Source organism: Mastigoproctus giganteus, chromosome 9, assembly GCF_048544385.1.
Source record: "Mastigoproctus giganteus isolate SK-2022 chromosome 9, ASM4854438v1, whole genome shotgun sequence".
In the NCBI taxonomy this organism is placed as follows: Eukaryota; Metazoa; Arthropoda; class Arachnida; order Uropygi; family Thelyphonidae; genus Mastigoproctus; species Mastigoproctus giganteus.
In genome coordinates this window covers 198955468-198967883 of record NC_143583.1, presented here as the reverse complement: position 1 = coordinate 198967883, position 12416 = coordinate 198955468, and the positions used below count along the sequence as shown (strand labels likewise).

The window sequence follows — 12416 nt, the reverse complement described above, 5'->3', positions numbered from 1 at the left end:
TGCCATTGATCTTTCTATCGGCTCCCCTTCTCTTCTCCCTTCACTAACTTGGGAGGGAGGGGGAACCCGTATGGAAGTGATAACCACCTTAATTACTGGGAGACCTTGTCTTCCCGTCAGGTTACTGCAGTGGAAGTTTGATCAGGCTGACTGGAGTGCCTTCCAACACCTGGCAAAGTTTGACAACTCTGCAGTCAGTCAAGAGCCTATCAATGATGCAGTTACGTACATAACAGAAAATATTGTCCATACAGCTGCAACTACATTTCCAAAAACATCCACACAGTTTCCTGCCTTTCCAAAACCATGGTGGAATCCAGAATGTACAGCAGCCAAAAAAGCTCAAAACAAAGCTTGGGGGATATTTCGACAATATCCTACCACGATCAACCTATTATCCTTTAAACATGCACGAGCCAAAGCACGCTACATCTGCCGTCAGAGTCAAAAGGAATTGTGGATCCGTTTCACATCACCCAGACGACCAGCACTAAGGTGGTTTGGGAAAACAATCCAGAAAATGAAGGGAAAATACACGGCATACCACTCATCATCGGTCCTTGAATATAATGGATGTACTATTGCAGACTCTATTGCAATAGCCAATGCTCTTGGGGAAACATTTTCTAACATCTCTGCAACATCATCCTACTCCCCAGAGTTTCTGGTCTTAAAACAGAACACTGAAAAACAGGCCCTTAAATTCACATCGAAGGGTTCCCACCCATATAATGGGCCATTTACCATCCATAAGCTGAAAACAGCAGTTGCCCGTACAAAGGCTACCGCTGTTAGACCAGACAACATCCATTATAAATGATCAAACATCTTTCAACAGAATCTTTCTTGAAGAGCATTTTCCAGATACCTGGCGCAAGGCAACTATTCTTGCTTTTGCCAAGCCAGGAAAGGATCCTAAATCTCCAAAAAACTATCGTCCTATTGCTCTGACTAGCTGTCTGTGCAAAATATTAGAGAGAGAGGTCAGTGCTCGTTTCTTATGGTATTTAGAATTGAATGACCTCTTCCGCTTTCAGTGTGGCTTCCGAAGAAACGGGTCCACACTGGACCACTTAATTAGACTAGAAACATCTATCTGAGATGCTATCCTAAAAGGAGAACACTTGGTGTCCATCTTCTTTGATATGGAAAAAGCGTATGACACAACTTGGAGATTTGGTATTTTAAAAGACCTTTACAACCTCGGTCTAAGATCGTGGATCCGTTTCACATCATCCATAATAAAGCTGGGAAGGTGACCAAGAGGTTGGTCACCTTCCTGGTTTTATTAAAAAATTTTTATCCTGCTGTTATTTCCAAGTTTGTGTAGGATCTGTCCTTTCTCGGTCCTTTTGCCAAGAGAAGGGGGTACCACGAGGATCTGTCTTAAGTGTCACGCTTTTTGCCATTAAAATAAACTCTGTTTTCCAAACAACTTCCTCCAACTATAAATAGTGCACTCTACGTTGATGACTTCAGCATATTTTGGTTGGTGATCTCTCAACACCATTCTGCACGGTGTTGAGAGACAGCTGCAACAAGTTATTGACCATCTTAACTCCTGGGCCACGACCAATGGTTTCAGGTTCTCACCGGAGAAGACAGTTTGCATCCATTTTTGTCGCAAACGAAATCTCCACCCTGAGCCTGAATTACGACTTGGACAAAGCACCATTCCAGTTGTATCAGAGAAGAAATTCTTGGGACTCATTTTTGACAAAAAGCTGACATTTGTCCAACACATTCGTCAGCTATGCACAAAGTGCACGAGAGGGCTTAACATTCTCCACTCTCTCTCTCTCTTCTACCTCTTGGGGTGCAGACCGATGCACTCTACTCCATCTATACCATGCACTAGTATGCTCAAAATTAGATTATGGGTCTCAGGTGTATGCATCTGCCAGAAATAGCATTGTTCATTGGCTTGACCCCATCCATCATCAAGCCATTCGCATTTGCTATTGGTGCATTCAGAACATCACCTGTCCAAAGTCTGTATGCCAAAGCAAATGAACCATCCTTGTCACTTCGACGAATGCAGTTGTTTCTACACTATGCCTTCAAGCTGAAATCCCTGCCAGATCACCCCATGTGGACATCTGTTTTTGAGCCACAATGAGGAAACCTTTATAACACACGACAGATCGCCCATTCAGCATTCGTGTTCAAGAGTCGATGAGCTTAACATCTCAGTAGACAAGGTTGCTAGATCACCAATGCAGCCCCCTCCACCCTGGCATGCTCAAATTCCAGCATGTGACTTCTCGCTCAAGATTGCGACGAAGTCTAATATTCCATCTTCTGTCTACTTTCAGCTCGATTCACAACACCGTGCAGAACATTCTGACTTCTTGCCAGTCGGCTCGGAGCCAGAATCGTATGTGGAATCTGCTGCTGTTTTTCCAGATAATACCATATCAGAACAGATACCCCTTGACTGCAGCACTTACATTGCAGAGCTGCATGCTATAGAGTTAGCTCTAGATCACATAAGAAAACACCAATACCAATGGTGTATTATATATGCCGATTCAGTGAGTGCACTATAGGCTTTATCAGCAGTGTCACACTAATCATCCAACCCTGTCCCAAATTCAGCAGATAATATACTGCTTCTATGCAAGTGGATTCGATATCTGCTTCTGCTGAATCCCCAGTCACATCGGGATTAGAGGAAATGATTTGGCTGACACTGCAGCCAAATTGGCAGCCCTGACGGATAATCTTGACCTGTTAGTCCCCTATGCAGACTACAGGCAAACGATCCGTAGTAACTTACAGTCTCAGTGGCAAGATTTGTGGCGCCTGATTACTGCAAACAAACTATGTCGAATTAAGCCTGTGATCCATCCTTGGTGGTCCACTTTACACAGGGATCGCAAAGAGAAAGTTCTTGCTCAGCTCCGCATAGGACACTGTCGTCTGACACACTTCTTTTTGCTGAGGGCTGATGACTCTCCTATGTGCAAGCAATGCAACACCATTTTATCCGTTCAACATATTTTATGTGATTGTACCAGTTTTAGAAATGCTCGTTTTACCGCTTTTACCCATCTGACTGAGCCATATGCGCTCAGTCAGATTTTAAATGACAATGACAATGTGTCAGCAGTTTTTAAATTTTTAAAATCAATTAATATATATACTCATATGAAATATAACATTTGCTTTTATCATTGTACTGATTTTATTTATTGATATGTCTGTATATATATGCACTTTTCAACAAAGTAACCTTTTTAAAAGTTACTAGTCTTATCTTTCTTGAATTTTAACCTTTTCATGGCACTATAACCTTGCTGTTTTGTGCCACAAAAATCAAAATCAAACTCAAACCCTTAGAAGGCCTTCTGATGGAGTGTTGCTCGTGGATTACCTTTCTGAGTAATCCACTAGCAATACTCCATCAGCATTCCAAATAACTGAGTCCATCACCTTGCCAGAAGAAGGAATCAACTTAGCTTTCTTTGGAGAAGGAGAGGAGCTGTTTTTCCACTTTTTGGACTGCTCCTTTGTCTCTTGCTGAAAGTGATAGACCCACACTTCTCATCCATGGTCACAAACCTTGCAAGGAAATTTGTTGGATCTGCTTGAGAATGATGCAAATGTTCTTGAAAAGTCTTGTGCTTGAAAAGGCTTGACTTGAAAAGTCAACTTTGAAACCCATTGTCTGACACCTTTTTCATAGTAAGAACTTTTGTTATTATGTGGTACATACATTCATATGAGATGTCTAGGAATACTTTGCTCATCGCTCACTGATCACAAGATCATGCACACTGTCAAATTACAGTGATGGACATTTTAGGTCTTCCACAGTGTGGGTCATCTCCCAGGCTCTCCATCCCTCCTTTAAATTCTGCTGCCTCCTTCTTAACCATGGAATAAGAAAGGACATCCTCCCCAATGTTTAATTATATCCTCATGAATTACCTTTGCTGTTAGTCCGTTTTTCCCCAAATACTGGATGACTGCATGGTGACTGATTTTGTCCATCTTTTTCTCGTTTATACAAATTTGATGACTTCAGGATCTAAAATGAACCTGCATGAAACTCTATGATTACTATTTAAAGTGTTATACATTAAGCACAGTAAATTTTAACACTGGACCACTACCCTTTCATACTTTGGCCATGAACTTTTCAAACTTATTTCAACATGAGAATGCCACAGTCATTCATTTTGCTATTTCCCTCCCTCCCAAAGTCCTTATACCCCTAAATCAGATAATCTCCATCTGAATTACATGTGGTTTCCCACTATGTAATCCCCTCTTTGCAGTCTCATATGGAGAGACTGTTCATCTTCTATTTTCACAAAATGAGTTGTCCATTTTTGGACCTTTTGCTGTTAGTCCGTTTTTCCCCAAATACTGGATGACTGCATGGTGACTGATTTTGTCCATCTTTTTCTCGTTTATACAAATTTGATGACTTCAGGATCTAAAATGAACCTGCATGAAACTCTATGATTACTATTTAAAGTGTTATACATTAAGCACAGTAAATTTTAACACTGGACCACTACCCTTTCATACTTTGGCCATGAACTTTTCAAACTTATTTCAACATGAGAATGCCACAGTCATTCATTTTGCTATTTCCCTCCCTCCCAAAGTCCTTATACCCCTAAATCAGATAATCTCCATCTGAATTACATGTGGTTTCCCACTATGTAATCCCCTCTTTGCAGTCTCATATGGAGAGACTGTTCATCTTCTATTTTCACAAAATGAGTTGTCCATTTTTGGACCTTTTGAGAAACATCTTTCTTTGACTACAGCTTTCAGACCTGAACACAGTATTTTAAATGTAGTCTCACCAGTCTTGATTTAAATTTATTGAACCACGTAATGAAGAGAGAAGTAGGCTGTGGTTCAGTAAACTTTCCATTTTCTTAACTCGCCATTGTGATTGTTGAAAATACTCTTAGATTCCTGCTTTTAAAAAAAACAGAATTCATAATAAATTCTCCATTTTCCAGAGAAATTTTTCTCTCATTCCAGTCATTTAATTGTGTTTGTAACTTTAATTTTGCAACATCATTATATTTTTCTTTATCAGCTACAATTCACATCCACTATGAACTGCTCATTTGCCAGCTTGGAAAAAATAATTTTCGGTTTTATTTCCAAAACAGTGATTACTCTTGGCTTCTCGGCTTTCTTATAGCAAAAAGTGTGTTGCAAAAACAAAGTAAATAAAACAAATTTGCTGGAGAACTGGTTTTAGAAATGCAGCATTCATTATAAAGTATACTTTTAGTAGAGACTGTAATGGCTTTTATTTAAAAGACAACTATTAGTTTTATTTAGCTGTTCATCAAGTTCTTCAAGTTCATCCATACAGTATAGATGCAAGAGTTTTATGTTCTGAATTGTGTGTGCGTGTGCGCGCAGTGATTCAGGAGGAATAGTAAATATTTTGGGAGGTTATAGTATTGATTATTCTGAGTAAAAAAGTTCATATAAACATATGTCCAATTGTCCAATTCTCAATAGATACAGAGATACAGTTGTTTGAAACTGGCATGCACAGCTCCCTGAATCAGATGTGATCAATAAGCAGTATAACCTGATGCTGTTTTCTGTGGTGGAAGTGCTACCACTGCTTGTAGAGAATACCGTTGATGGTTTTCTAACCGCAGAATACTAGATTCAAGAGCATTTACTAGTGTTTACACCAAACTGCACGAGACTGCTACAGTTCCCAGCACTGATATTTCTTCTGAATGTGCAAATGAACAAAATGTGGATGAAATAGAACACATTTTTCAGTCAGTAGAACGTAGTCCAACTATGAAGAATTTCTACACATATCGGTGTTCCACAGACAAGAGTATAGCGAACATTACATAAGCATAGCTTGTATCCATTTTATATACAGTGGGTGCAACACCTTCAACCAGTAGTCAACGCCCAGCAATTGGAATTTTGTCGGTGGATAAATGCTAATCACCGATTAATTCCATCAATACTGTTCAGCAGTGAAGCTACTTTCACCCATAATGGTATCAACAACACCTGTAACTCTCATAGGTGGTCAGACAAAAATCCACATACAACTGCAGAAATAATTTTCAAAATTGCTTCTCTGTAAATTTGTGGTGCAGTGTCATCGACATTCAGTTGATTGGGCCTATTGTGTTGCAAAATCATCTTACAGGGCCTATTTACCTACAATTTCTGCTAAACAAACTTCCACTACTATTGGAGGATGTTTTCTTGACTGCAAGGATTGGTATGTACTTTTGGCATGACAGAGCTCCTGCACTTTATAAAACCTGTCTGGTGATACAATATCTAAATCAAACTTTCCCTGAATGATGGATCAGCCGTGGTGGTCCCTTTCATTGGCCACCAAGGTCTCCAGACCTCACTCCGTTAGAGTTTTGTTTGTGGGGATGGATGAAAAGCACAGTATACAAAGAAAAGGCGAATACAAGAGATGAATTGCTTGCTTGCATTTTGGATACTGCAGCCCTCATAAAGGAACACCAAGACAACCTCAGAAGAACAACATGTCATATTACCACAAGAGTTTCAAAGTGCAATGAGGTTGACAGTGGGATTTTCGAACATTTATTGTGATATGTAAAAAATTTGTCAATTATTTGTGTTTTGTATTGTTCAAAAAGTCAATAAATACAAACAGTGTCATTTATCGTTCTTTAATACCTCTCATAATGGCTTTGTGTGTGCCAGTTTCAAACAGCTGTATCTCCATGTCCATTGAGAATTGGACACACGTTTATATGAACTTTTTTACTCAAAATAATCAATACTTAACCTTCCGAAATATTTAATATTCCTCCTGAATTACACCGTTTATATATATATTATTTTTATTTTTTATTTATTATTTTTTTTTTTTTATTATTATTATTATTTTTTTTTTTTATTGTTTTTGTTTATCTTTTAGGTCTTTTGGTCTTTTTCTGCCTATTTGTTTTCAGATATGGTGCAATGGCTCTTATCAACACAGTTGATGGAATTCAGCCCAGGTAAGGAAGTTTTGACCAGAAGCATTCATTGTGATTATCATCTTAGCATGCTTTATATTGTCATTACATTTGTGACTGCTGTTGGTTATGGAGAATGGAATTCACCCTGCTTAACAAGTCTACTTGAACACTCAATTGAGAAGCAAAATATTTTTCACATAGCATAGGAATTTTCAAGTTTTGGAGGTTAATTTTCAGTGTTAACATTAGTATTACATGTAGTTCTCAAATTTCATGTACTTAATATTCAGACAACTTGTTCTTTCAGGCAAGTTGAAAGCTGATTTATGATACCCATAAATCAGCTTTCAACCTTCAGTCTTTTGGATACTGGCAAAATCACAAATGAAATTTGTGAATCATCGCATTTTGTGTGGCCTGCCCCTGCCAACACTTTCGGCATTATTGCTGTTTTGGTCTGTGAAACAGAGTTTTTTACAGTTATTAAGTAATTTTAGTGTATTTTGCTCTTATTGTTTTATAAAAGTGAATGGGGAGGACTTAAAGTGGCAGTAATAGTGGTAAGATGCATAGTCAGAGGTCTTATAAATAGATAATTATAAATATTCCTCCTGATTGATTGAGAATTAGGGTTTTTAGAACAAGTGGAAAAATGCCATCAGGATCTAGAACTTTCTTGGTATCAAGATTTTTAATTCATGTTTGTTTGTTTGTTTGTTTGTTTGTTTGTTTGTTTTTTTTTTTTTTTTTTTTTTTTTTAGTATTAGTATGACAAACGATGTAAGAAAACAAGCTTATACAGCATCAGCCAAAAAGAAGGAATGGAGGGAACCCTTCCCAAATAAATTTATTCAAACTATCTGCTTCCAAAACAACAGATGGAAGTTTGTTCCAACACTCAACCACCCACCAGCTAAAGGTATACTTCTGCATCTCTCCTGCAACTATCCTTCTTCGGTTTGAAATATTGTCCCCACGTGTGAAGTCTGAGCAAGAGAAAGAATGCTGATGGTCTTCTTTCTTTTGCCTCTGATATGGAGCCATCTTCATGAGCTTGCTCAATCCATTCAAAGCTTTAAACACCTCAATCAAATTTTAGTGTCTAGAGACTAGGCACCTTGCAGGTGCCTAGTCTCCAGACACTAAAATTTGCAGAAATTAAGCCTTTCTTGGTAGATATATATATATAATGCCACGCTTTGTATACATATAAAGTGTAGGAGAAAGAACTGATCCATGGGGAACACCAGAAGTAGTGGAGAAGTTAGAAGACAGAGACATCTATCATAACTCACAGTGAGACATCAGAGAGGAAACTGGATACCTACTTGGGAAGACAAAAAAAAAAGTTAGTAATCCATAAGATGGGAGCTTCTTCGGGAAGACCTTTATGCCAAACTCGGTGAAAAGCCTTGGAAATGTCAAAAAGAACTTCTTGAGTTTAACCATACTTTTCTGTCAAAATTTATCCCAAAATAAATAACATTAGCCAGTATATCACCAATTGATTGGCAGTGGATGGATTTCTCCATTACTTTGGAAAAAGTAAATGTACAAGCTGGCCTTGATAATATGCAATTAATTCGTCCTGCGAGTGCATCACACAAAACAGAAACACATTAATAGAATATACTTTGGAAAAAGTAAATGTACAAGCTGGCCTTGATAATATGCAATTAATTCGTCCTGCGAGTGCATCACGCAAAACAGAATAATCAATAGGAAAAATTATAATTGATCCGTGACCTTCAGAAATGTCCATAAAGAATTTTAAAAATACCTTTTAAATAACTTTTTTTAACTGTATACCATGTAAAAGTTAATAATTATAGAATTAAATGTTTATTGCATAAAATACATAATGAAGAAACTAACTACAGGCATACCTCGATTAACGAATAGGATGCGTTCCACGAAATTACTTCGTTAAGCGAAACTTCATTTTCAGAGGTAAAAATACTATGGCCAGAATAGGGATACGTTCCTACGTAAAGAAAATGAAAAGCTTTTTTTCCAACAAAGAAAAGTTTTATTAAATAAACAGTCAACTTACATACAAAGTGAAATCACATTTTAAAATGTGAGGTTAAAGTTGATTGTTTATGCTTTTTTTCTCTTTCATTTAACAATTGCCTATACGGAGCTATTGCATTTAACATTGATCGCTTAACTATAACACTTCTAAATCAGGATCATTTTCATTAAAAAAATTTAAAACGTTTTCAATGTCATTTAAGCACCTTTTTAAATCTTTGGTTGTTAACACTTTTTCGGCAGGAACTTCTTTAACTTCGCCTTCATTATCTTTGTCTTCGTTGCTAACAAGGTTTTCTAAATCTTCCACTGAAAAACAATCATCTTCTGCATTCAATAAATTTCCTAACATCCTCTTCATCAACATTTTCGAAACCTATTGATTGAGCCATCTGGATAACTTCATTTCTAATTTCTTGGATGTTATTTTCTTCTTCTAGTACAACTTCTGGCCATATTTTGCGCCAAACTCCATTTAAGCATTTCTTAGTGACTTCTTTCCAAGAACTATCAATGTTTTCAATTGCATTTTTAATGGTGTAGTTTTTCCAAAAGGTTTTAACTGTCATTTCCTCTTTATCCTCTAGTTCAGTTAAATTGCTTAAAGTTCGACGCAGATAATAAGCTTTAAATGATGCTATTACTCCCTGATCCAATGGTTGAATCAGGGAAGTTGTGTTTGCTGGAAGAAACACAACTTTGACAGGAATGCATGTGTCCAACGTGTTAAGATCAGTAGGATGTCCCGGAGCATTGTCTAACAACAAAAGAGCTTTTTCTTCAAAGTTGTTTTTTTGACAATACCGTTTTACTCCAGGACAAAAGTGGTTAACAAACCAAACAAATAACTCCTTGGTAACCCACGCTTTTCTATTTGCTTTCCATATTACAGGTAAATTCATTTTTATGTTACCTTTTAAGGCCTTCGGATTTTCTGAATGGTAAACTAATAACAATTTTAATTTATAATCGCCAGAGGCATTTGATCCAAAGAGTAACGTTAAACGGTCTTTTGCTGCTTTGAACCCAGCAGCTGATTTTTCTTCAATAGAAATGAAGCTTTTTGTTGGTAGCCGTTTCCAGAACAAACCGCTTTCGTCAACATTGAACACCAAATTTGGTGGAAAATTTTCACGTTCAATTATTTCCTTTAGTTTTTCTGGAAACTTATTTGCAGCTTCAACATCTGCACTTGCAGCTTCTCCTGTTAATTTTACACTATGAATCCTGGCCCGTTTTTTAAATTTCTCGAACCAACCACGAGAAGCCCCAAAGGTTTCCGTAATTTCTTCAGTTTGTTTATGTTCAGTTTGTTCAGTTTGTTTGTACAAAAATAATGCTTTTTCTTGAATCACCATTTGACTTAAAGGCATATGACGTTGTGACATATCATCTATCCACAAACTTAACATTTTCTCCATTTTTTCTAAAATTGGATTCCTTAAGCGAGTTAATTTTGCCGCTGTAACATCTTTACAATTCTGAGCAGACTGTTTTATTTTTTCTGATTGACTTAGTATGGTTGTTAAAGTTGATTGCGCTAATCCTAAAGAATGTGCCACATCGGATTTCTTTCGCCGCTTTCAACACGTCGTACGATATTTAGTTTAGTTTCCAAAGAAATTGCTTTTCTTTTCTTTGATTCTGACATTTTAATTAACTAAAACAAAAATATTTCCAATAAAATTTACAAAATCTACGTTATGTAATGCTACAAAGAACCTACGTCAATTATTGCAATGCGCCACACTGAAACAACGTCAATCATGTAAACAACAACTAAATTAAGCTATTGACGTGCAAAACTGTTATAACAGACACGCCCGCAGCTCGGGAGCACTCGGGAATACGTAACGAATCGCTGTCAGTCACCAATCGGATGATTGTCAGGCGTTGGCGTTAAATTGGAATATTTTTTTATGTTAAATGGGCTTGAAATTGCGGACTTCGTTATATCGAGGCTTCGTTATCAGAGGTAACGTTAACCGAGGTATGCCTGTATTTGCTATGGAAATGTTTGAACACTGTTGTTTGAACAGTGTTGGCTTTCTTTTGCATCGTACAATTTCCGATAGCCGACAACAAGCTTCTCTAGGCCCTGGAAAAATAACATGCTTCTTTCAATGTTAGTATCAATGTCCATTATCTTTGGTTTGAGGTTCTCTGTGATGCGAAAGATTTTGCCTAGTTCTTTTACCATTATCTCCTTTGCCGTAACGTTTTCATCTGGCTCACCCTCTTTTTTTTTTTTTTTTTTTTTCAGCTTCTCGCGTTGTTCCTCTATTTGAAGGAGATTGTTGTCAATTAGCTGTTCTGAATGCGAATTCAGTGATTCTCAAACGTTAGCCATGTCCAAGCCTTCGAAACTAAGATCATTACCAATATTAGTTATGTCTTCAATAACTTTTTGAACTGCATCCTTGAAGCCAGTAAAATCATTGCACAGTGGGGTAAAAGATGCTTCCAAACTGCTCTCATATTGCTGGCTGTCGCTTCTTCCCATTCTGCATGAATATTTTCAATGGCCACTTGTATGTTATATTTTTTCCAAAAAATTCTGGTACAGAAATTGCATTGTCTCCTCTTCTAGCTTCAAGTGCCTATGCAAATGTTCTGTGGAGATAGTAAGCCTTGAAAATTGCAATCATCCCTTGGTCCATAGGTTACAATAACAAAGTCATATTCACTGGTAAAAAAGGTGCCTCCGTAGCCAGGTGGGCAGGAGCAGCAGTGCGTAGCACACGCCTTCTTGATTAGACCGGGGTTCGAGCCCATCACCACCAAATACGAAGGATGTGGAAAGGTCAGGGAATGACCACCGCATATCCTCGGAGCAATATGGCCTTAGTTGCTAATGCTCCTAAAAACCAAAATAACATAACAACTGGTAAAAAAACAACTTTTGCATTTTCATTTAAGTCGCCACGTGCAGAAGGATGCATTATCTACAAGCTTGTTGTTTGTTTGTTTGTTGTTTGGTTTTTAGTAGCATTAGCAACTAAGGCCATATTGCTCCAGGATATGCGGTGGTCATTCCCTGACCTTTCCGCATCCTCTGTATTTGGTGGTGACGGGCTCGAACCCCAGTCTAATCAAGAAGCATGTGCTACGCACTGCTGCTCCTTCCCACCTGGCTACAGAGACGCCTATCTACACGCAACAGAGCTTTAAAGTAAGATTATTTTTATTGCAATAGGGCTTTGGTCATCCATGCTTTTTTATTTGAACACAAAATGACTGGAAAAGTTTGATGGCTGTATCCTTTTAAAGCCCTAGGATTTTGTGTACTGTACACAAACATAGGCTTCAGTTTAAAATCATCTTCAGCGTTACCTCCTAATAAAAGCATTAGTTGAGCTTATGAAACACTTTATACCCAGATGATGCTTCATTTGCAGCCAAATAACTTTTAGTTGG

General features: G+C 37.6%; 1 protein-coding gene across 2 annotated transcripts in view; it reads left to right on the top strand.

Annotated features, from left to right (window-relative positions):
• Cse1 (chromosome segregation 1) overlaps positions 1-12416 on the top strand; it is a 441978-nt gene that overhangs the window by 364093 nt on the left and 65469 nt on the right. For both annotated transcript variants that reach the window (XM_090381796.1, XM_090381797.1), the window contains exon 23: positions 6923-7004. In XM_090381796.1, coding sequence (XP_090237922.1) covers positions 6923-7004 — 82 coding nt within the window. The remainder of the gene's footprint in view (positions 1-6922; positions 7005-12416) is intronic.